This window comes from Letharia columbiana (assembly GCF_014066305.1).
Source record: "Letharia columbiana isolate WasteWater2 chromosome Unknown Sc0000011_s2, whole genome shotgun sequence".
NCBI lineage: Eukaryota > Fungi > Ascomycota > Lecanoromycetes > Lecanorales > Parmeliaceae > Letharia > Letharia columbiana.
In genome coordinates, this window is record NW_023501049.1 from 4365 (window position 1) to 27714 (window position 23350).

General features: G+C 49.8%; 9 protein-coding genes across 9 annotated transcripts; 6 read left to right on the top strand and 3 right to left on the bottom strand.

Annotated features, from left to right (window-relative positions):
• Positions 1 to 470: 470 nt before the first annotated feature.
• Positions 471 to 1422, top strand: HO173_004228 (uncharacterized protein; the record flags this gene model as incomplete). The annotated part of the gene is made up of 2 exons (XM_037306152.1): positions 471 to 844; positions 897 to 1422. 2 exons carry the CDS (start codon positions 471 to 473, stop codon positions 1420 to 1422), a joined length of 900 nt encoding a protein of 299 aa, XP_037166662.1.
• Positions 1423 to 3300: 1878 nt separating this feature from the next.
• HO173_004229 (uncharacterized protein) lies at positions 3301 to 4353 on the top strand (the record flags this gene model as incomplete). Its single annotated transcript, XM_037306153.1, has 1 exon — positions 3301 to 4353. One exon carries the CDS (start codon positions 3301 to 3303, stop codon positions 4351 to 4353), a length of 1053 nt encoding a protein of 350 aa, XP_037166663.1.
• A 1904-nt stretch (positions 4354 to 6257) lies between these two features.
• Positions 6258 to 8202, top strand: HO173_004230 (uncharacterized protein; the record flags this gene model as incomplete). Its single annotated transcript, XM_037306154.1, has 4 exons — positions 6258 to 6457; positions 6538 to 7117; positions 7530 to 7795; positions 7863 to 8202. 4 exons carry the CDS (start codon positions 6258 to 6260, stop codon positions 8200 to 8202), a joined length of 1386 nt encoding a protein of 461 aa, XP_037166664.1.
• A 646-nt stretch (positions 8203 to 8848) lies between these two features.
• Positions 8849 to 10057, top strand: HO173_004231 (uncharacterized protein; the record flags this gene model as incomplete). The annotated part of the gene is made up of 1 exon (XM_037306155.1): positions 8849 to 10057. One exon carries the CDS (start codon positions 8849 to 8851, stop codon positions 10055 to 10057), a length of 1209 nt encoding a protein of 402 aa, XP_037166665.1.
• A 73-nt stretch (positions 10058 to 10130) lies between these two features.
• Positions 10131 to 10856, bottom strand: HO173_004232 (uncharacterized protein; the record flags this gene model as incomplete). The annotated part of the gene is made up of 1 exon (XM_037306156.1): positions 10131 to 10856. The coding sequence occupies one exon, from the start codon at positions 10854 to 10856 to the stop codon at positions 10131 to 10133; it is 726 nt and encodes a 241-aa protein (XP_037166666.1).
• Positions 10857 to 14016: 3160 nt separating this feature from the next.
• HO173_004233 (uncharacterized protein) lies at positions 14017 to 14488 on the bottom strand (the record flags this gene model as incomplete). The annotated part of the gene is made up of 2 exons (XM_037306157.1): positions 14017 to 14292; positions 14417 to 14488. 2 exons carry the CDS (start codon positions 14486 to 14488, stop codon positions 14017 to 14019), a joined length of 348 nt encoding a protein of 115 aa, XP_037166667.1.
• A 582-nt stretch (positions 14489 to 15070) lies between these two features.
• Positions 15071 to 15660, bottom strand: HO173_004234 (uncharacterized protein; the record flags this gene model as incomplete). The annotated part of the gene is made up of 2 exons (XM_037306158.1): positions 15071 to 15522; positions 15591 to 15660. 2 exons carry the CDS (start codon positions 15658 to 15660, stop codon positions 15071 to 15073), a joined length of 522 nt encoding a protein of 173 aa, XP_037166668.1.
• Positions 15661 to 16216: 556 nt separating this feature from the next.
• On the top strand, positions 16217 to 17266 carry HO173_004235 (uncharacterized protein; the record flags this gene model as incomplete). The annotated part of the gene is made up of 2 exons (XM_037306159.1): positions 16217 to 16307; positions 16359 to 17266. 2 exons carry the CDS (start codon positions 16217 to 16219, stop codon positions 17264 to 17266), a joined length of 999 nt encoding a protein of 332 aa, XP_037166669.1.
• A 2993-nt stretch (positions 17267 to 20259) lies between these two features.
• HO173_004236 (uncharacterized protein) lies at positions 20260 to 21508 on the top strand (the record flags this gene model as incomplete). Its single annotated transcript, XM_037306160.1, has 4 exons — positions 20260 to 20364; positions 20414 to 21031; positions 21099 to 21164; positions 21302 to 21508. 4 exons carry the CDS (start codon positions 20260 to 20262, stop codon positions 21506 to 21508), a joined length of 996 nt encoding a protein of 331 aa, XP_037166670.1.
• Between the last annotated feature and the right edge of the window lie 1842 nt (positions 21509 to 23350).

Below are 23350 nucleotides of genomic sequence, written 5' to 3' on the forward strand. Positions count from 1 at the left end.
TCTATAATTAAATATATTCTAAAAGTAATTATTTAATTAATCGCTTATTTAATAGCTAGTCGATATCTTCTTCATTATTATAAATCGTAAAGAAATCTATTATCTCGCTATTCTTATTCTCGCTATCTCTCTCTTCTTTATTATATATATTTTATTTTAAGCCTTATATAGTCCCTCGTAAACCGAATATTTATAAGTATTAATCGTATATTCTTTATAATAATACTTTTTCTAAGTATTTCCCATATATTAAGTAATTCTTTTAGAAACTCATTGACGTCCTCCGGCTGAAGCAGAGCGGTATATCATCATCGCTGGTAACGAGAGGGGTCCAAACCTGGAACGCATGGAAAGAACTCACTATATCCCGAGATCATTTCTTCAAAGAAGTTCGGATCGTTCTGGTCGGGAAGTATACTGATCATCCGGATGCTTACCACTCGGTTTTCAAATCTCTCGAGCATGCTGCCATGGCCTGCTCAAGAAAGCTAGTCCGGATAGATGTCCACAGCGGACATCTCGAAGCCGCCGCTGAAACCGAATCACCCGTGGCATATCACAAAGCGTGGCATCAAGTGTACACCGCGGATGGTGTGTTGGTGCCTGGCGGCTTTGGTGTACGCGCCTGTGAGGGAATGATTTCCGCAATCAAAACCTGCCGTGAGAAGAACACCCCTTTCCTCGGCATATGTCTTGGTCTACAGCTTGCCGCGATCGAGTTTGCAAGAAACAAGTGTGACTTGCCCCAAGCGGACAGCACCGAATTTAACAGGGACGCGGCCGTTCCTCTAATCATCGAAATGCCTGAGATAGACAAGACTACCATGGGCGCTACCATGCGTTTGTATGTCTCTCCAAGCAGATGTTACAAGAGAAAGATGCTGACCCTTCAATAGAGGAAACCGTGCGACTCACTTTTTACCAGGCTCTGAATGGTCAAAGATCTATAATCTCTATCGGAACGATCCTGGCTCCTCGATGCCTACTGCAAACGGTACTTCCCCGTCTGATGCCTCGAACGGCCACGTCACATCTTCAGCCACCAAAGACATTCCAAACAACAATCCTACCGCGAACGGCACTGCGGTACAAGAGCCTTCCACAACATCAGATCCCAGTCCTCTAATCATCAATGAACGTCACCGTCACCGCTGGGAAGTCAACCCTGCTTACGTTGAAAAGTTGGAGAGCGCTGGCATGAACTTTATCGGACGCGATGACAGTGGCAAACGGATGGAGATTCTCGAACTCAAAGACCATCCATTTTTCGTTGGAGTTCAATTCCACCCAGAGTATTTGTCAAGAGTCTTGAGGCCCAGTAAGCCGTTCCTCGGATTTGTGGCTGCGAGCGCAGGTGTCTTGCCTGAGATCATGAACGGCAAAGGGAGAAGGGCTAGCTCGATGGGAGATGGGGAGCCGTGACTGGTAGATACTCTGAAGCGCGTAAAGATATAGAGTCACGTTACGTGATTGTATATAGATGACGGAGTTTGGTTTGAAGCATGCCGTGCTGCATGGTTTCGAGTGGATGCGTGCTCAACTGAGCATCATGAGGGCAGTGATAGGCGCCCAATTGGACATTTTAGGAGAGCTATATTCCCATAGAGGTTTGGAAGTCTTTCCAGACTAATGCCGGCAACGGCTAACAGAAGCATACAAGGCAATTTAGAACAAGGCGTGGATATCCGCGGTGAACGAGTGTTCAGCCGACATTGTTTGCTGATTGGTCGCCCTTGATCTGCAAGTCCCAGGATGATTCCTCAGTGACTCTTTAGCGGTACACACTGTTACTGTCGCCTAAGCATCCACTTCACATGGAGCTTCAGTAAGCAAAGGAAAGGCGACTGTGCCCGTTTATGAGGACAAGTTGCAAATGTGTCAGCCTTGGTCACACTCTACCTAGCAAGTCCATCTCCACTGTCGAGCTGGCTCGTGCTTGCTACTTCGGCTGTTTGCGACCATGAAAGCCTGGTCAATCGAGGGGCCGAGGTGCAGGTGCTCTCGCCTCGTCGTCCAATCACACAGAAAGGGACTAACGCAACAATCTTTGCCCCGTTTCTGCGGGGCTGTCTACGACTGTCGAGACGGAGACCCTGCTTCGGCGAGGCTGCTGAGTTCAGCCGTTCTCAGTTTCGTGCATAGGTATACATCTTCGTTGTTCAAGGCTTGACCTCCTGCTTGCCTGAACTAACCCTCAACTTACCAGTCAGCGAAACAAGTCCCATACGAGGTACGACCAATTACCTCTAGCGTTTCGATCCTCTGCTCGCCGGGAGAGGAACACTGCTCACAACTCCAGCACCCATTTAAAGGCATCATTGGTCGATACAGCATGTTGCATATCACTTCCCTCATCTTACCAGCTTATACCATCTCCTCTGTAGCTGGCCTGCGAAATGCTACCGATGCGGATCCGGTCCATGACTGGGTGAATGCCCCACACGGCCGAGGAACCAACGACATGCTTTGGAGCTGCCTATCCACCATTCTCTTCTGTGTTTGGACAGCCCTTCATCTGCCTGTACCTAGGGAGCGTTCCACTTCGATGACGACAACTATCCCGCAAAATGGTCCCTGCTGCGATCTGTATTGTGTTTTTCGAGTTCCTGATTATCCCAGCGACCATGCAGTTAGCAGATGATCTCCAAACAGTGAGAGACAAATGACTTGGCAGGGGCTGATGAGACCAACCTAAGATGTGCGTTTATGTTCTATATGGTTGATCTGTCCTAAGCCACCAATGGCGGAATATCAACAACTCTGTCAAGAAGACATGAATAACATCACGGGTAGTCTCAGACTCGCTTGGTATCCGATAAAAAAAACCTTGAGATATAAGATCGATCCCCTAGACGAAGATACTAACAAGGCAACAACCTCCGTACCGCTAGACCAAGATTGGGTTTGAAAAACATATCGCCGCTAGCACTTTAGACTTCATTCTGTACCGCTGCCTAACTTCGATCGATTCCTTGTGGGGCATTTCAGGAAAAAACGGAGGACAATGTCAGCTAGACGACGTTGTTCACTTCATGAAACAGTGAATGTGCGAAAACCTTTCTTGTGAGGATCCTCGCCGATAACAGCACCAACTGCAGTTCTATTTACTCCAGTCGCTTATGCACATATCCATTCCTTGGGGACATTCCTTCGCGTATCGCATTGTCGGCTCTATGTCGTCTCATCAGCCGCGTAAGCACCCGCATGCAAGGAATTCGCCGTCCCATGCAACTCTTCTAATGCGTTAATAAAAGTGCGTCCTCACTAAAAAGCATCTTCAACAAATCTTCCGACCTAGAGATGAGATGCTCGAATGCTGCCGTGGGGCAAACATGTTTCTTGCTCGCTTGTCTATTTACGGCAGTGAACACGCTCGCCCTCACTTCCCCACGTCCGACTCTATCGAACGCTTTTGCAAGTTCCCGGCTCGTGAACACAACGACTCTCGACGCAACCATAGACCCCCGCTTCGGCTTCATGGCAAAGTATGGAGAAACCAATCTCCCCCTCACGCCCTGCTTCATGAACGTAGTGGAGCTGCTAGCCCAATACGCCGAGCTTGATTGGTTGAGCAAAGTCAGACAGCGCCACGGAGTTGTACTGCCTGCATACCCACAGGTAGAAATAGCCGTACTGCCGGCTGCTCCGGCAAATTCTGTCGAGGTCCGTCTCGTCGTTTGGGGCATTTGGGTCGGCATCCGCGATATCGTCACTAGGAACAGTTTCCACGAAGCTGAATTTGACGTCCTTTGGGATCGCGAGGTGGTGGCTTATATTTATTTCACGAAGCCGATGGACCTTCAAGTCACCGGCAGCAATGGGACTCTAGGCACTGATGAGCCCTTGACGCTGTTGCCTAGTCCCAACGAAACCACAGGCGGCATCCTCGTTAACGCTAACAGCACAGAGAGTTCTTCTGATGCCTTGAACGAAGGGCGCTTCAACTGGAGGCCTTTGTTTCCACCGGACGCCAAAACCCTTACTGTCGTTGAAGTCTTCCTCACGGTCATGGCCGGTCTGAAAAACGCAGCCCCGCACCCAGCCTCTGAAAAAGTCCCCGGACCATACGCGTCAGCCGCGATTGATGTATATGCAAATTTGCAATTCTATCTTCACAAAAGGAGAATCCCACGCACTAAGCCGCCCTTCTTTCAGTACATTCACGTCATCAAGTCTTTGAGAATGGTTCCTGGGTACATGTTGGAGAAGAAGAGGTTCTCAGAAATATTTTACGCGATGGAGGTTAGCGGCATACCGGTGGGGGAAGGGTATTTGAAGAAGGGTCATTACGCTCCTCCACGCTTTGTCTTGGGGGATATGCTTGGGCCGAAGGACAATGTGTCAATTTCGTGAATGTCTTCCGTATCTCGGAATGGTCATTAGTATTTCAATCTGCTTGATACCAAAGATTGCAATGACCGGCTGTCCACTAATTGAAGGTCCTAGGATTCAAGTGCTCGTTGCTCTAGCTGAGCCCGTTCATTCAGTGACTGAGCTGCCAAGGGCAGCTTTCCATACTCGTCCTTAGGTCGCCTTCCTTTGTGTGGGTCTCCTTGGGCCTCTCCTTTCCTGGCGCTGCTTGTTGTCGTCTAGAATGATTTTGACCGTTCCATACGTATTTCCACCCATCTTCTCCTCCTTAGAACGTCAAAGCATCATCCTCAATGAAGCATGTAAGTTTCCACACCTTGTAGATGGAACGGGCGATCCGGTAGAGGCTAGACGATGATCCATATGCATCATCTGGCTCATCAAATAAGCTACCTCAACCCTGTAGCTTAGAGATGGATCACTACACTTCTTGCACCACCTACTCTCCTTCTATACCGGTGGGAAGGAGAGTGAAAGTCTTGACTGGCGACATTGAACCGAACTCAATATCTCGCTCGGCTAAATTCGCCCTTCGTTGTCAGCTTTGGAGCTAAGCCGAAAACAGACTCTTATCGATATGGATGCTTGGCAGAGCAATGCTCGTAAAGACAAACAATGGAGCCTCGTCTTTGCATAGGTCTATTAATGAGGAACAGTTGATGAATAACACCGCACAACGATAAGCCGGGTGGGGCAAAGTTGGCCTGTTATCCGGGGGGCCCGTTCCGAATAAGTGGGAGTGTGGTCGAGGCAAGCCATTTTCGCTACCCACACCTATATCCCATTCACTCAACATATATCAAAGGTAATGTTGTCACTGTTCAACAGAACATGGTATCAAAGAAAGCAAAGCGTCGTCTCTCTCTTCAACTCTCGAGTACTCCTCTTATTATTATCGCTAAATGTTGTTCGGTGTTGGATATCCATCAAGCTACTATCCTCCCAAGCGTAAGGTAGTCCTGATCTCCAAGAGTTCCTACGGCTGGCAAATTGTTATCATCCGTCAACTCCATCACGGTCGTCCACAGCTCACTCTGTAAAATGCCCCGGGAGCCGTGGCTAGAGTACATCTGCTAGATGAATGCTAAAGGCTGGGCTCTTGCCGGAGATGTAGAGCATGCGGTATCATAACTCACTGCCATTTGTCGATCTCTGTGGCATTGTTCTGAGCCTTTTGCGCTGCTGTTGCTTTGGTAGATTCGTGGGCAGCTGTGCCTAGACCCGATTATTCGGATGGAGAACCCGAATATAGATCTCTGCTGGAAGGGTACCAAGCTAGGCACGCTCCAGCATGAGCTTCTGGCTATGGGGGTGGGGGCGGTGGGGTACTTGCCTACCATCTCATGGTTACATACTTCTTGCATTGATTTCAGTCAGAGCTTTTGTAGCTGTCTCAGGCACATTGTCAGGTCTGTGCTTTGGGCGGCGGCGTCAGAAAAGGCACTACTCTATGTCTTCTCTCTTTGGGTATGGAAACAATAATCATGACCCTGGTGCAAGGCTGACGAATCTTGCGTTCAGACGGCGGTGGGGTTCGTGGAGTCGCGTCCCTCTTGATCTTAAAAAGAGTTACGTGGGTCCTCGAAGAGCGACTAGATCCTGGAGTCAAGCGGCCACTGCTACCCTGTCAATGTTTTGAGATGATTGCTGGCACTTCAAATGGCGGATAAGTCTTGCGCTCCTCTTCACCCCGGAGTCCAAACGAGTCGTCGGGAAAGCCGTCAGTCAGACCAGGTGCTGAGACTTTTTCCAAAGGCTTATTGCAATTATGCTTGGCGTCCTAAAATGGATGTCGACACGTGCATAGGCAACTACTTGGAGATAGCCCCTAGAATTTTCCCCAAGGTAGGTTTTCTAATCAGGCAGTAAAGCGGGAAGCCTTTCCCATGGGGTTCGAGGAGCTGAACGATTTGACAAGGGGGGCCCTCTTGTATGGACACCTTCAGCAGCAGGTAGTCGTCGCGACCAACAAGACAAAGCCGCCGTTGAGACTCGATGGAGTCAGCGGTGACGAGGACTTTCATGCTATTGTTGAGGATCGGCATGCCACACTTGAGGATCCTGCAACTCCACTCTCTGACAAAGAGTATTACCTGATGCAGACGATGGTGTGAAATGAGAGACTATCAGGGCCAGGCAACAATGAGCCCTTGCAAGCAATATCAGATTTGGCTCGATTCTACAAGAAATTGGGATTATACTTCAAGGCCGGAACGTCATACGAGCGTTTGTGGCATTGTTATCGTTCAAAATACGGCCAGACTCGAGGACTCAGGCGCCGGCAGATGCCGTGGACTGTTACAAGAAGTCTGAGCGACTTACTGAGCAAATAGAACTCAACTTCCTTGAAGACGACCTGTCGTGGGCCGCATGGTACGGTGCCGAGGAAGTAGTGGGAACTCTGGTCCGGGTAGGTGCCAAGATCGACAGAACGGATGCAGCGGGCTATACGGCCCTACACAGGGCGGCCAGGAAAAACAATGGCGAAATAGTCCGTCACCTGTTGAAGGCGAATGCAACCACGGAGATCGGTAGCCTTGCTGGCTCTACAGCGTTGCATGGGGTATTCCTCTGGAAAAATAGCACATTATCTAGGGAACACCAGCTGCAAACCTCCCGAGTTGTGCGCATGCTGATGGAAGGGGAAGCCAATGTTGACGCTACAGCCGACGACGGACAATCGGTACTCTGGACGGCGGCTCAGACAGGATCAACAACACATGTGCAAATCGGGCTTGACAATGGGGTACGTGGTGAAATATCGAACGACGGCTGCCGCACTGCCTTGTGTATAGCTTCGCGCTACGGCTACGAGGATGTCGTCAAGCTCTTGCAAGAAAGGCTAATTTTTTCGGCGATTTCGAACGCTTGTGCAAGGTATTCCCAACCCGGCGTGTTATGATACATTTCTTGTTTGCGTTCTTTATTGACATCGATACGCATGAAGATCCGAAGACCTGTGCCGAGCGAGATTTGGCTCTACAAGCTGTTATATGTGCCGATCTCGACACAGGGAATGAGCTACTGCTAGGACCGTTGTGTGAGCGTGGGATAGACATCCATCAATCGACGTATGCCATATCTTCTCATGCGACATTACAACACAATGCTGCCTACATGAGACATTTGAGGTGCTTGAGTTTCTGATCGCATCGGAGGCGGATGCCAATAGACTCGACGATTTCGGAAACAGCCCGCTTTCACTTGCTGCCGGCTCTGGGTATGAGGACGTCGTTGCGGTATTGCTTCCGATCATCAAAGACATCAACACTGAAAAAGTTGAAGGATATACTGCTTTGCTTGTCGCAGTCTCTGGTCGTTATGATCGGATAGTCGATGTGCTTCTGGACGCTGGACCGCATATTGCCCCTCAAGAGCCAGGCCTGCATTCCCATCTTATTCCTGAAAGTGAAAGGATCTCTGGGTATGCATTGAACGCCATTTTGATCCTTTGTCTGGACGAAGGGCCAATAAGACCTTCCAGTCATAAGAAGTCCGCAATCTGGGCCTGATGCAGCTAGTGCATCCGCAGAACCCCATTCTGATCCACAACTTACCGGGGCTTCCCTTCAGGCGGTATCTGACAGTGTTTCATCGGGTCGCCACAGTATCATAACCTATAAAGACGCTAAGGAGATACAAGGCGAGGAGAACTTGGGACGATTGAAAGCATGGGTCCTTGCTCGGGCTACGTCTGCGGCCCAGAACAGAGAAGAGGTTACGAGATTAAAGGATCTGGTGAATGAGCGCGTCTCGAAATGGGCCGATGAAATAGCAGAGATTCCCTTGAAAAGGATAGAGAAATTAATGCAGGGCTTGGAATGGACTTAGGTCTTCTACGAGAGCTGTGAGAAGTAATGAAAAGCGAAAGACCGTGAAGTTGATGTCGAGTATTCTTGAGGGAAGAAGAACATCGCTCAACACAGTGGCCCCCAATAACAATAATTGCTGTGTAATGACTACTTCCTTCTAAGTACCAACGGCAGTCCTTCTGAGCACACGCTTCAATTTTTTTGCATTGCCTCAGCGTGAAAGACTGGTAACGAAGTGAGCCAAAGTAGGCAAGTACCTAGAATTTATCTTTTTGGAACAGCAAATTGAAGACATTCAATTTTGCAGTGGTCATTTGTACATATGACTGTAAATGACCGAGAAGGTCTGACCTGACGACGTGTCATATGACAAATCCACATCCCTACCCTTTTATACGTGCAAGTGGCAGTAAAAGAGCGTAAAGCGGCGCTCACACGATCCCTAATCGGGAGAGAGACATAGAACAAAGAGCTCGGACAACACTCAACAGCGCTCTCTTTACATGTATTACCTAGGCTTGTAGTCAATACCTTCTCAACATTGTCAAACCTGAACACCACCTCTCCCTGCGTTTTGTCCAAATTGTGTCCGTCTACCCCACCTCAAGAAGTCTCTTTCACACTTGAAGACAAACCGCCCCACCATCTCCCCCTTCTTCACTACAATGCGCCTCGTAAAACAGGCGATTGAACGCGATGGGTCAGGCACTATCACCTTGTTTCCCGAGGATCCTGAAGACATGTGGTTCACCTACAACCTCATCCGTCCCTCGGATCTCCTCCGCGCCTCTGCGCTCCGCCGTATCACCACGGAATCAGCCACGGGCTCCACATCCTCTACACGCGTGCACATTAACCTACTCATACGAGTGGAGAAGTTAGATTTCGATACCCAGTCGTCACAGCTACACGTCTCAGGACGTATAATCGAGGAGACGAAATACACCAAGGTGGGGCAATGGCATACTCTGGATCTGGAGCTGAACAGGAATTTTACGTTGGAAAAGAAAGACGGATGGGATTCAGTGGCAAGAAATCTTGTGAAGGAGGCGTGCGACCCTGCAAAGCAAGCAGATGTTTGGGCTGTCATCATGCAGGAGGGTTTGGCACATTTGGTGGTGTTGACAGGACAGAGAACAGTCCTCCGACAAAAGGTGGAAACAACGGTGCCGAAGAAGAGGGGGACAGGGAAGCAAGGAGATCATGATAAAGCTCTCGAGAAATTCTTTCAGACAACCTTGGATACACTGCTGAGGCATATCGACCTGAGTGCGAATTTGCCGATTCTGCTGGCGAGTCCTGGCTTCGTGGCTCAGGCTTTTCTGAAGTTCATACTGGAGACGGCAACGAGGACGGGCAATAAGTCGCTGATGGGGCAGAAGGGCAACTTTGTCGTCGTACACGCGGCTTCAGGATACCTACACTCACTAAACGAAGTACTACAGTCCCCGGAAGTCCTAGCCAGGTTAAAAGACACCAAGTACGCCCGCGAGACGAAACTGATGGATACTTTCATGAGTTTGCTTTACAAAGACGACGGCCGCGCCGCTTACGGCCCCAGAGAAGTTGAGCAGGCGGTCGAAAAAGGGGCCGTAGGGAGAGGCGGTGGGATACTTTTGATCTGTGATTCTTTATTCAGGGCACAAGATGTGGGAACACGAAGGCGGTGGGTTGGTTTAGTGGATAGGGTCAGAGAAACCGAGGGAGGCGAAGTAAGGGTTCTGAGTGGGACGCATGAAAGTGGCAAGCAATTGGAGGGTTTAGGCGGCATTGCTGCGATGCTAACGTTTCCGTTGGAGTATTTGGACGGGGAGGATGAAGTAGAAGACGAAATTGCTTTGTCGAACGGGAACACCGCTGGAGAAAAAACCTGATTCAGCGTTCTTCAAATCCGCGTCGCAGTGAAAGCTCCATTGCATTCAGGCTCTGCTCGAAAGCTCCTCTCTCTCAAAAGCATCTACCACAAGGACTACCACGAGGGCTACCATCAGGGACATATACATAATCGTCCTCGTCGCCGCTCCCGGCCCCCTCATGCTCAATCATATCGAAATAATCAGAAATCCCAGGATCCCGATCGTCAGACTTTTCGCCTTCCTCAATATGCGCTACGGATCCTCTCAGGCTATTACCGGGCGATGATCCTGATTCTTCCTCTTCCTCTTCATCTTCTGGAGTCCTCTGACTACATTCAGCTGGCCTTTGAAAATGCACCCTCGCGCCCTTGCTCGTCGGCTGCCCCTGGTTGGTTCCCCGCGTGTCTCTCTTTGCAAGCTGGGCGTCTCGCCAATGACGAGGTAGCGTGTCCGAGTCAGCAAGTGGTCTCTCTTCGTACCAGCCAGGCGACCAACGTCGTGGAGGTGGAAGCCGACACTTTTCCTGCCAGCCAGGCGACGAGTTTGGTCGCGGTGGAAGCCGTCTCTCTTCCTGCCAGTCAAGCGACGAATCCTGTGGGGGTGGAAGTGGCAACTTTTGTTGCCCATGTAAACAGTACCCGGGTCGCGTTCGAGGTGGCAGTTCTGACCGGTGCGGGACATCTATGCGGCGTTCTAGGTCTCCCCCAGAAGGTCGGAATATCTTCCGATCCATCGCGCAGTCGCAATAGGAGTCTAGCCCTTCTCCTCCTCTCTGTCTTCTCCCCTCTTTCCCGCCTCTAGGTTGGGCCCAGCTCATTTTGTGTGAAGAAAATCGAGACGTTGCTCTTCAGCAACACTCATGATTGAGTGATGAGTTGAAGACATTTCAGGTTGAGTGTAGAGCTGTATTCTCTGTTAAATAATGCTTCGCTGGAATCCCCAAGCGATTGACAAACATTACAGTACAGCACACATGCGAATGAAACGTGCTTCACAGATTTAAAGAGAATTTGGAAATCAGATCGACCATCAAGGACTACGCTAGACTCGGGTTCCGTTTATCGTGTGCATCGTTACACACCCGACAAATGTAACGCCCGATCGATCGATACAATTCGACGACGACGCTAAAATCTTGTGGAAGAACACCGCGCGAATCATTTCTCTGTCAGAAATGCAGGATATTATTCAACGTATCAGCTAGGTGGCGAATTTACTACAAGTGTATATTCACACTTCCATTGCCAATAGCCGCATCGACGCGCAGATAAGGGTAAATGCAGAGATAGGATGCATATGATAGGGTCTCATTCTGCCATGTTGATTGCGCTGTCTATCCTAGTTCTCTCCCTGAATTAGCTCAATTTGTCCTCCTTAACCGAACAAGGCTGTTTGATTCCTTGCTTCTGAATCTTGTTTTTTCTGGCTTAATCCATAGTCACCTTTTCCTGAGCCATACCGCCCAGCTTTTCAGCGCCAGCCTTGGTCATCACCACCACTTGACCAAGTGTAACTCGTCGCTGGCCCTCATTACCGGCGCCATGTAACCAGTCGACCAGGTCATGCCTCCCTTCGACAGCCTCGATGCCCACCTTTCATTCCCCAGTCGCAATCTCCAGTCCTTCGCTACGAATGCTTGACGAACCGATTCTCGCCAGTGATCGATCAGGAGAACTGGGTCCAACGCGAAATTGGCTTTGGTGTATTTGCGAGGAGCGGTAGTATGGTCTGGCTTATCAAATACCGGTGCGGGCTTCCAAAGAACAGACTAACCAGCCATTGAGACATCATAAGGATCCAGAATTCTGTATAGATCGCGAATCAGCGTACATAAGCGACTCGTTCTCGGTTTCAGCGTCGTGGACGGCAATCATCGACTCTCGGTTGGCGAGATACCAATCCGCGAAATTGTCCCGAAGGTGTTGAGGGAAACTGGGATTAAACCGATGATAATAATGGCTTGGCTTGGAGCTGTCTAAGGACGCCATGGTTGAGTAATGTGGGCAGCCATCAGAGTAGCGTCGAGATTTGATGGGATGCTGGCTTCCCGAGATTTGTCTTCGACAGGAGTAATTGGTGCAGCTCTGCAGCTACGTAGTCGGATATGGTGGCCATAGTGTCTAGATGATCTTGCTCATCGAGATGCTGGGAGGTCTGAAATTTCCCATGTCATCTTTCAGCTGATGCTTACGGATGTGACGGGTTTCTTGAACAAATGTGCGTAGTGTGTGAAGCATGTCTTTGAAGGAACGTTGCCGGACTTTATAGCAAGGAACAAAGTATTGGTATTGATAGTGCTAAGATCGTATTCACATTGAAGAAGCGAAGCCTCAAATTTCCATTCAACTAAGCATCAAAGACAGTGACTCCGGCAGAAATTATCTATCCGACAGTCAGTCGAGAGGCACTTTCCCTTAACAGGACCAGTCTTGTGCATGAAGGACGGCTTGGGAGAGCATCCCACATATGAAGCAGTTGCTACGTTGTTGGTTGTACGAGTGGCTGCGAAACGCCGCATCCACGACGTCCTCATGCAGATATCCTCCAAAAGAGCAAATGATATGGTCAGATGTCCTATTCATACTTGCCTCCCTTGGCCCGTAGAGGAGCGTTTGGATGGTGGATTGTACATGTCGTCGAACGCTGGCACCCTCGTCTCACTATTTCGCGTCAAGGGTCTGTACTGGCTAGCGATTGTTTTGCGATTCGCCACGCATTTTTGTAAAAGATTGTCAGGCGACGGTGCCGACGTAACCCCGGCCATTGAGGTTTCTGTATGGAGACTAAGGAGGGAAGGAGGAGGAGGAGGAGGAAATGAGGCAACTGTGACGCTGAACGAAGACGCTTGAGAAAAGAAAACTCGACCACCATGCCTTCAGCTCCCGACACTTGTTCAAGAAATTAATCTATCTCCGCGCGCTCCAAGAACAACACGAGCATAATCTTCATCATCGTCGTCCTTCGTGGCTGTCTACCCAGTATTTACCGCCATAATTACCACTGACCCCCTCGCATGCCAGGCGTGCCCGAGTCTCGAATCTCAAAACCGTCCTTCCTGTCGCTTGCATTGACGCTCTGACCCGTGAATGATTCGGCCAGTCGGCCGCTCTCCGTCGCTACGAGGCTCGGGTTCTTGCTATCCGGAGAGCCTCTGTTGCTTCGCTTAGTCGCTGTCCTCAGGCGTCTACGAGCTCGAAGGGTCCGGTCGAACTATCTGGGAGTAGATCCCATCCTTATGTGGCTTATGGTTTGGATTCTGTCCTGTTCCTCTTTTTCTTGCGAGGTTCATCTTGTGCCGACGAGTGTGAAACGGTTGGTAGATGGAGGGGGCTAATGGATAGTGTGAAGAGTTGAGGAAATGGCGAAGAAGAGGTAGGTCTTATTACTAGGGTTCGTAGAAAGTATCAGACAACTGAGCAAACAAAGGATAATGGTAAACATAGCGTCCATTCAGATGGACCATGTTGTCAAAAACCCAATCCAATCTTAGTGGTCAGATCGTGATCAGCACGTAGAGACAAAGATTGAATTGTCATTGATTTCCCTTTAGGTTATTTGGGCGAGGAACGACGGGAGGAAGAAGGAAGGAAGGCGAAAGTATCACCAATGAGGAGAGTCAATATATCCACCCGAACTTGACTTTGAAATCTTCAATTATCAACCTCCTTGCTTCATCGCAAAGCAGTCGCCCGCACCGACATCTTCTTCAGGCACCTAATGCAGCTTCTGTTCCTCCTCGTTGACCACTGCCACGAACCACAACAGCAACATCTCATCCCTCTTGACATCCAGAAGCGGATCCATCCCATTTTCAGCCTTGGACTTCCAAATTCATTCTAGTAAAGGCCTGTGCAGACCCAGCCTGGCCACTAGGTCACTGAAGGCATCGCCCCGACGGGATAAGGGATAACGACGGAATATATCGGCTCAGCGTAAACATTGTTCACATCCCCCATCGCCGGCCTCTATGTAGCACTCTATGACTTGTTGACGAAGTCGCTCGCGCTTGCTAAACGTGGTGGTAGCTTGAATTCAATAGAGTCTCGCCTGCGTGCCTGCTCCTCGTAGTCCTTGACCACAATTTCCTGAAAGCCATGCAGCATAATCAACGACGAGGCAGCAAGAGACCGTTCGTTCTGCGCCATCATGATCTCATGTTTCTTCTCGGGGAGCAGAGACCTCAAGGAGTCTGCCGGCGTCTGCTTGCTGCGAGCGAAGATCTCCTGGCGTTGGCTATGGTCTGCCTCCTCTTTCTATCACCTGGCTCGACATTTCTTCCACACGTCCCAGCAAGCCTCTGCACGTTCCGGTATTCCTCGCTCAGAACCAAGTCCAGGGTCCAGCGCTGCTAGGACCATGATATCATGTAGGAAATACAGGTCCAGACCCGGCCAGGTGCCCAGTATCGAGACCCAGGACTCGGCAAAGGACCTTATTCGCTTGATCCATGGTGTGATTGCTGAGCGTGTATTTGAGGATAGCTTTCCGAGATCTACAATCGAGCTGCTTCAGAAAAGGGTCGAGGTAAGAGGTGCCAAACGCTGACGCTTGGCAGCGAGCAGCTGCTTCAGCGCTAATGGGGTAGGTACGCTCTTGAGAGTGTGCTCGCATTGGGTTGCCTGAGTAGAAGTGCTCGTGTTGCTGTGAGAAGGAGAGGTAGATGCCGTCTTCTATTTAAATTTAAAGGTCCGTGATGTTGATCTTTAGAGAATTGGAGAGTTTGATATTGGGAAAGACTATGCAATTTGACCGCTGGAGATGGAGCAAAGCTCTCCAGATTTTGAAAAACATTAGCTGCGCTGTGCAGCTGATATTGGTTCTGCGAGTACTCGGACCCAAAAGAAAATGACCGCTGGGTAGAAACCCTTTGGTTTAGGCCTGCTTATAGACAATTTACCGCAGGGAACCGCTTGCGACTTGGACCGCGGTTTGTTCCTCCTTCGTTACCATGGGCCAATGCCCTCTCTCCAAACGAAAAATCGTACACATCGAGCAGTCTGCGATTATATCTTCCAACACGATTGAAGTGTCTCAAGCCAAGGTTGCCCACAACCCCAGCACAGCTCCCACTAATGGGAACACACTCCTCCCTAGATTCAGCATCCCCCACCTATCCACTAGTTCTTTTGCACTCTCTCCCTTCGCCAACCCCACCTCCGTAGCTTTCTCACCAACATCCAAACCCTTCATCTCATCGTGCTTCTTGAAAAGCTTCCGGTTCGTAGACATCATCCCGAACCTCGTGTACGGCCATATCCCAAATGTTGCCAACGCAGATAGTCCATAGATTTCAGCCTTGGGGTGATTCAGGGTACCGTAGAGTCTGTAGGAGAGATAGCTGTAGGAGATGATGGAGACGAGGGCGATGGCCGGGTTCAATATCTTTCCGCGGTCGAAACAGAGTTGCCATTGCCTGACCAGGACTGGACTTGGGGCGATGAGCCAGGTTGGGATTGTGAGGATGGATATGCTGAGGATGCTACCTGTGAGTCCTGTCAGAGCTATTCGAAAGCGGAGGCAGCCTCTGCTTCTTCTGAGGAATGCTGCCCACCAGAGCAGAATGCTGAAGCTGTGATGCCAATTGTCTGGGCGACGCGAATAGCTGCTGGGAGGGGCGCCATAGCTACCAAATGTAGTGAGAAGCTAGTGGACGTCTGGATCGTGTAGGGATAAATTGCAGTTCCTTTGGAATTCGCTCTCTTGCCTTCTTGCAAGATGATAGGGTGGTTCGTCTCGGGATACACACATGAGGAGGCGTAAAACGGCTATAGAGCTTGCTTAGCGGTAAGATACTCGCCGTGGAGATCGTCAGACATCCCTCTCGCCTAGTGAGCCTCTAGTGTTGAATACGAGAAGCGCATGGTCGGTACAACAGCACAGGGTCAATGGAAAGGAACTGAGTTGTTTCGAAATGACTATCTTTAGAAGTCACCGCTTACACGAATCAGCCTCTTAAAGACCTCGCAACGTACCAAGAACATCACTACTGTGCTGGCATTTTCCTGAGCTCTTTGAGGAAAAGGCTCTCTTGCAGTGGTGGCGGCTTTGGATGTTGGCAGGGGTTGGTCGCTGATCAACAGGCTCCAGCGAACGCTTGCCACGACCTTCCTCACATAAAAAGACTGTCAAGTGTCACTCTGGTGTGTCATTCATTCGGGTGAGAGTAAGATGGGCAACATGAATGTGTTTCGTATATTGGGCGATTTGTCCCATACAGCTTCTAAATGTATCTTGATCTGGGCAATACACGACAACCAGAGCGCCGAAGGTAACCATCTACGACCTTGTTTAATGGATTTCGCTGATTGCGTTGCTTTAGGTGTATCATTGATTACCCAGATGCTCTACGTTGCTGTTTTCATCACACGCTACCTCGATCTCTTCTGGACTCCGCCTTTTGCCTCTATATGGAACTTCATTCTGAAGAACTTCTATATCCTCTCTTCACTCTACATCATATTTCTCATGATGAAAATCTATGCCCGGACGCGGGAAAGAGAAAAGGCGTGGAGATTAGGGGCATATTGTTTGGGGGGGTCAGTGCTCCTGGCGCCCATCGCCACAGCCATTGCCCAAAAGAAAGATTTCAGCTTTTTTGAGATGCTATGGACATTCTCGATCATACTGGAATCAGTTTGTGTTATACCCCAACTTCTTCTGCTCCGACAAACGACCGTGCCAACAGTCATCGATTCCTTCTACCTTCTCACGCTTGGGTCATACCGAGCGTTCTACATACTGAATTGGATCGTACGCCTAGCATCTTCTGAGCATCATTTCGAATGGCGGGCAGTACTCTTCGGAATAATACAAACGGCTTTCTATGTCGACTTCGCATGGGTGTATTGGACGCGGCAAAGGGTCAAGCTCCGAAATGGTGGTGTCGTCGACTCTGATGATCTCAGTCGAGGCTTTCTGGTTAGCAGGATACTGGGTCGAGGAGATGCAAGCATGGACGATGAGGAGAGGGGCGCAGTGGATGGAGTGAGGAATAATGGCAGCGCAGAAGCATCAAAGAAAGGAGGCAACTGGGGGCCAAGAGGTATCTCTGTATCTGCAGATGAGGACGTGATGGATCAAACACGAGAACCGGAAGGAGACTCCGGCTCGAAGGATGATGGATTAGCTGGACTGGTAGAGGAAGATAACAGCGAGGATGAGATATGGAGCTCCGCCCAAGACACCAACGGCAGACTGGATGATAACAACACGTATGCGCGGAAATGATGATACAATGCTCATCGCTTGTCCTGGAGGATCAGGATCATTTACAGCAAATTGGATTTCTGGAGACCGACCCATGTTCGAGAAGAGGAATGATGCGTGCAGCTGAGAATGAATCCTCGCGATTGAGGATGGATCTCAGCCAAGACGCACTGCCCAGACATGGGTATCGCTTAGCGCTTGCTTATATTAATTACTAATTGAGACCTCAACCGGGCCCTCAGAACGATCAAGCCACACGAATGGGAATCCGCGGCACCTCCATACGGCGAGATTTGTTTTGGATAGATTAAGAAGAGGGACGACCGATGGAACTGGATGATAAGCTAGAGAGGGAACACATCGATACCACCTCGTGACACAGCCTTGGAATGGTCGACGGATCAATATGGGGGCCGCCTCCAAAAGAAGCGGTCGCCCGCCGTGGACTGCATGACGTTGCGGAGAGAGTACAGGAAAGTTGAGAATGCATGCCAAAAACGGCGCAAGCCAGTCGATGGTTCATGTCTCCTCGCGGATTTTGGACGAGTTCGCGACACCTTAAACAAGAGAAGTCAGCCGGTAGTAGGAGCAGAGAGTAACAAAGTCCGATGGTACCGAGTACCTCGCTCATGGCATCAGGTGGCACTGTAGCTGAAGTACCCTGTACCTGATCCTTCGCATGCGCTGGCCAAATCCTACACATGCTGCAGGGTTTGTCGGTGTTTCAATACTTACGACACAGCCTCGAGTGGTTAATGAAACATTTTGCTAAACGCCAGTGCGTTGATCGATGGTGGACTTTACCGAGCCGAGGGAAATCATGCATAAACATCAGCACAGTAGGACAAAAGATCGATAATCTCATTGTCATCATCATCATCATCATCATACTTCGCATCTTGTCTCCACATCTTGTCATTGTTGAGTGCAGTCATCACTGCAGCCATTATATGTTGCTCTTCTCATTCTGCTGCCAGACGTGTATCTCCGTCCAATCTTCCAAGCGCCGTCAATGGATCCGGGAGGAATACGGCAAAAGGAGCTCTGTATGACCGAGACCGCTGACTTACATGGTAACGCTAGGACCACTGCCTGTTCATCCTTCCATTCCTTCATTTTTCCTCTAACTACTATTCTTAATACTCCCCGCCAGTTCATCTTTTGAGTCTTTATGTTCCATTCTGGGAATCCTTCGGGGCATCCGCTGTGTGAGGCTGCACTGTCGCAGAGACTTCTTCTTTTAGAAATTAGTCATCATATGAGAATAGCCGATTGGATGAGTAGATTTGCCTAATTGACCGAATGCGGCTGGAATGGTGCCGAAAGACCGGCTAATTTTGGGAAGTTTGGTCTAGAACGTGAACAGCGCTGTCTATTTACTACTTTACTTAGGCACCTTATGTCGCCGCTAGGTTGGCTGGAAAATACTCTACTACTTTGGCCCCGGCCCACTGTTGACTGTACCACCGTAACATTATTACCTTACCTTACCTATTTGTCTTTTAGACCTTCACAAGGCAGATGATCTGACCTCAGGGTTGCATGCTCTTACCGTACCTCAATACTACTATTACTACTATTACTACTATTACTACTACTACTACTACTACTATGATTAACCCATTTTATCAGGGGCTGTTCGGGGGGCCCTTCGGAGTCTGACGATTGCATACCGTAATGCATGCTACATCTGAAGGGGGGATTTACGGCGACATAATTTCGCCCTCGTACGACTTGGGTCACGGGCTTCTCCACTTTCTAGCAGCTTTCTAGCGGCCAAGTCTACGGTCAGCACCGGTGACATGCTACTGTATGTACAAGAATGAGTTCGACTTTGTCTCGTATAGATAAATGAAGGATGGTCAAGAAGAAGTCAGCGAGCCGATAATGCCCGGTTGTGCGTATGTAAAGTCAACCGTGGTAGAGAAAATTGTACCTGCGTCTTGGAAGATGGCAGTTCGGCAGATGCGTGACTCGTATGTCTTGGTAATAGAGAAAGGTTATGACGAGCTTGGCTTTGGTTTCGCATCACACACCCAAAACCGTTGAGATCTGGTATGCAATTTGACACAGACGATCCCCGACTCCCCCGTACTTCTTCTAGGTTCCAGCGGCTGATCAGCACGCGGGTGGGGATACCACGAATACGAGGACTCACAGATTCCGCTACTTTCGCTCTTCGTACCTTATTAGAAGTTAGGCGTACCGACTTTCGTATGACACCGATGGTGCAGTAATAATGTTTATCACGGAAGATTTACTGCGAGCACACACGAGACAAGGTACCCAGCAGGCAGACAGCCGATAGGCCCCTTGTGCCTGCAAGCTAATCCTGAGCTGATCCTTTTTCCCGACCTGAGGGCGCTTAGAAGGGGCCTATTTTGATCGAAAGGTGTAAGAGCCTCAGCTGGGTGCCATAATTAACCTGGATTGACTGAGTGCGGAGACCCGTTTTCTGCAGTGGACAGCGTTGACGCTATCCTATGTACAGCTACTTCCTTGACGTGCTTGCTTGGCCATAAGCCTCGCTGTGAGCCAATGGGTCCCTGGGGCAGATCAGGGAAGCTTTAGGCATGGCACAGCGAGACGCACGCTAAGTTCTCCCCAAAGATTTGAAACAGCTACCAGGCTGAGCCCACTAAACTCACTCTACGCTGATTGCGATCTTTCTTATATCAATCTCTCGCTTCAAGGATGATGTCGAAGACGTCGTCCGCAGCATCTGGCACAGTCCATCAAACCGACGCTGGTATTTCGTACACTCATTTAATTTCCTCCCACACAGCCTACATCGTATATTTGTCTAATTGTCCTTGCTCCTCTCCGCTACTGCTGGCTTCTCATTTACTGAACGACCTGCATGACCTTTGGCTTGCATGCACGTATTCGACCTCAGTACTGCCATTCCACCCGTGGAAAGTTCCTTCAGGGCGTTCATAACACGTTATATAAGAGTCAAGATTTGTTTTTGAAGGGTATATGCTGCTATTTGCTGTTGCTACCATCCAGTCTTCATGCCTTTGGACCACTACTATAGCTCCGGCGTCGAGGTTATCTACCCAAGCCAGATGATGAATCCCCACCACTTCTCGGAGCCTGAATGGAATCCAACTCCTCTCGTATGTCTCTTTCTCTTGTTGACTTGGATCTTCAACTTATGGGACACAGGTACCTTTGCACCCACACGAATTCGACAACACGCCATATTCATCAGGTCCTCACATACCACCACCAATATCGATCACACATCCATCACACATAACACCGTTCTCGCGGCCAAAAAGCAGTCCGAGCACATTTGGACCGAACGTGGAGGATCTGCTTTTCACAGAGAATCCTTTCCGTATAAAGAATGAGGACTATGCACCCCCGATGTTCTCTATGTCACCACAGCCGGTACCGTCAACCAAGACGCCGAGTCCGTACTACAGCGGGGACTACCCAGTATCAAACCCCGGTGCTTCGCCAGGCCGGCACGGACCAGTGCCAATAGCTCCAGATCCGGTCGGTCTCCGACAAATGCAAACCCTCAAGCGCATGCGAGAAGATGAAGAGTACTCCGAGTATGGCCAGAAAAAGCGAAAGCGCGCCCCCTCGCAAGCGGGTCCTGTCGAACTGAATGAAGAAGAGCAACTGCTCCTCAAGCTCAAAGAAGAGGAAAATCTGCCATGGAAGGACATCGCAGTGCGCTTCCAGACCGATCTCGGCAAATCTTACCAAGTGCCTGCGCTGCAGATGCGATTTAAAAGATTGCGCGAGCGTATGAGGACCTGGACGGAAACTGATGTACGCAGGCACATTTAATCTCTTTTGTTACATCCCTCCATGATGATGATCTGATCCTGAGACACAGGTTCAAGCCCTCGAACAAGCCTACGATTACTGGGAGAAGTTCCAATTCGACATCATCGCCGCAAAGGTAAGCCCACCATCCCTCCACGAGTCAATGTTGCGATAGCGGAACCCTGCTCTCCGAAGTCTGAAACTCCCCTGCGTCGCTCACACGTTCCAGCTATTTTGAGACGAAGGTAGCGCTAACGTCTTTGGATCGATCAGATGCTGGACTTCGGCGCATCAGAACGCTGGCCTGCCAAATACTGCGCTCGGAAATGGGAGGAGATACATCCCGGACGAGGGCCTTTCTCGACCCCCTCCAACTTTCTCCAGGACCCTTGGGACGCCACAAGCCCCGTGGAGTCGTTGAGTCATAGTCACAGCCCGAGACAGACGCAGTTTACCCATAGCCCAAGACAGACGCTGTGAGAGGACTGCGGTGGAAGTCAAATATCTCGCCATCCATGGACCAACGCCGTCCTTCCGAAGCCCTTGAGGTTCAGTAAACCATCGGGATCCATCATCTTACGTTTGGCTTACGTGCCAACTAACCACGGCGGCGCACGTGGCGGAATCAGCCGAGAAAATCAAAGGGAAAGAGTCATCGGTGTATAAAGGGGTTGGACTTAACGAACATAGATTATCAGTCGGCGTCGATGCATATTGTCGGTGAGCGTTCGGCGAGCGATTGCTTGCTATGATACCAATTGGTCTATCCGTTTAGCTACGTATGCTACGAGTTTTCTTGGGTTGCTTCCTGGCGAGCGTCGCGGTCTGATTGCATGGGTCCGGCGCAGTAATCATCATCGTTACTCTGTCATCACGATCCTACATACTGTATTGCTATTCGTATCTATTCAGCGACACAACCTTATGACTCCTTAGGCAAACACCTAGTGCTACGGAGGAATCTAAATCCTCTCTCGAAAACCTTGTAGGCGTCAGCATCTCACTCGTCACACTTTTCCTCATCATCGCGTTCAAATCCCACTGGTGCAACAGTCTTGGTCATCTCGCCGTCATCTCGCCTTCAGCTTTCCTCTACTTGTATTGCTGAATCAGCAACCGCCCCAAAAAAAAACCACCACCAAAAACCTAAAAAAAAATCATCTTTTGGAGGCGTAACGCCCCAGCTGAGAAAAGGAGCCTCAGGCGGAACACACTCCAAAGAAAAGGAACCCTGACTCGCCGCCACGGCCGATCTCCACAATCAGGAATTGGAAAATGAAACCGATGTGTAACAGCATCATCATCACATCTCCATCTAACCGACCGCGAATATGATTCCCGAGTGAGGCTGACGACCCGGAGGGCATCATCGCCAAATTACACCATTGAATAAATGCCACCTCACGAAGAAAGGGATCCCACCTGCCCCAATTGGTTTTTCCGATCGTCGAGTGCGACGTTTGACGCCCCCCGTGGAACGCGACTGACTGATTGATTGATTGATTCGAATAGATTGAAGTTTCGAATGCGACCCTTCCCGGACCCCATGTTACCATCCGCACGTGCGCCGTGGGGTAGCATCCTACTCTACCAAGCGTGCACCGTGCGACGATGTATGTACGTAGTAGTAGTTATTTAACAGATTAAGAAAAATCCGAAAGAAAATCCGAAAGGAAAGAACTGCCGATCAAACACGACCCCCACTAGCCTCTTACACGTAGGTATGAAAAATATCCCCGTGCGTACCTGACGATCCAGAGGTAAGGTGAGGTAGGGTGGCACACAGCCTTGCGGTATGGATGGCCTTTAATCTCCGACCCAAGAGGGGGGGGGGCCCAGGGGGGGGGTGGCTCGCGGGTGACAAAAGATCGGAACGCCAAGCCCGCACTGACAACAGTACCGTACGACTAGGTTAGGCACTAATTGATGAGGGGTGGACTACGGTACTTTAAATATTTCCAGATCGTTTATTCATTATTAACGAGAGAGTGGATAGTAGGTGGTATGCCGAATAGATTACAAAGCAGTCATAGACGACGGTAAAGGAGCATAATGACAGGATACTAGAACAGAGAGATAGGTACGTAGAAATTTGTATGTGTGTCTCCGCGCAGTCGTCTGGCTTGGCGTTCCTATCTTTTTGTCACCCGCGAGGGGGGGAAGGGGGACGCTCTCAGCTCAGCCACAGCGAGCGAGCGAGAGAGGGGCGAGGGCGATTGGAGGGTTGATTAGATAGTCGCATGGGCGTGTTAGGTAAAGTATGTAAGAGGGAGGAGAATGGAGGCGATTGGTCGGTTTGGTTTGGTGAGGGGGGTGGGTGTT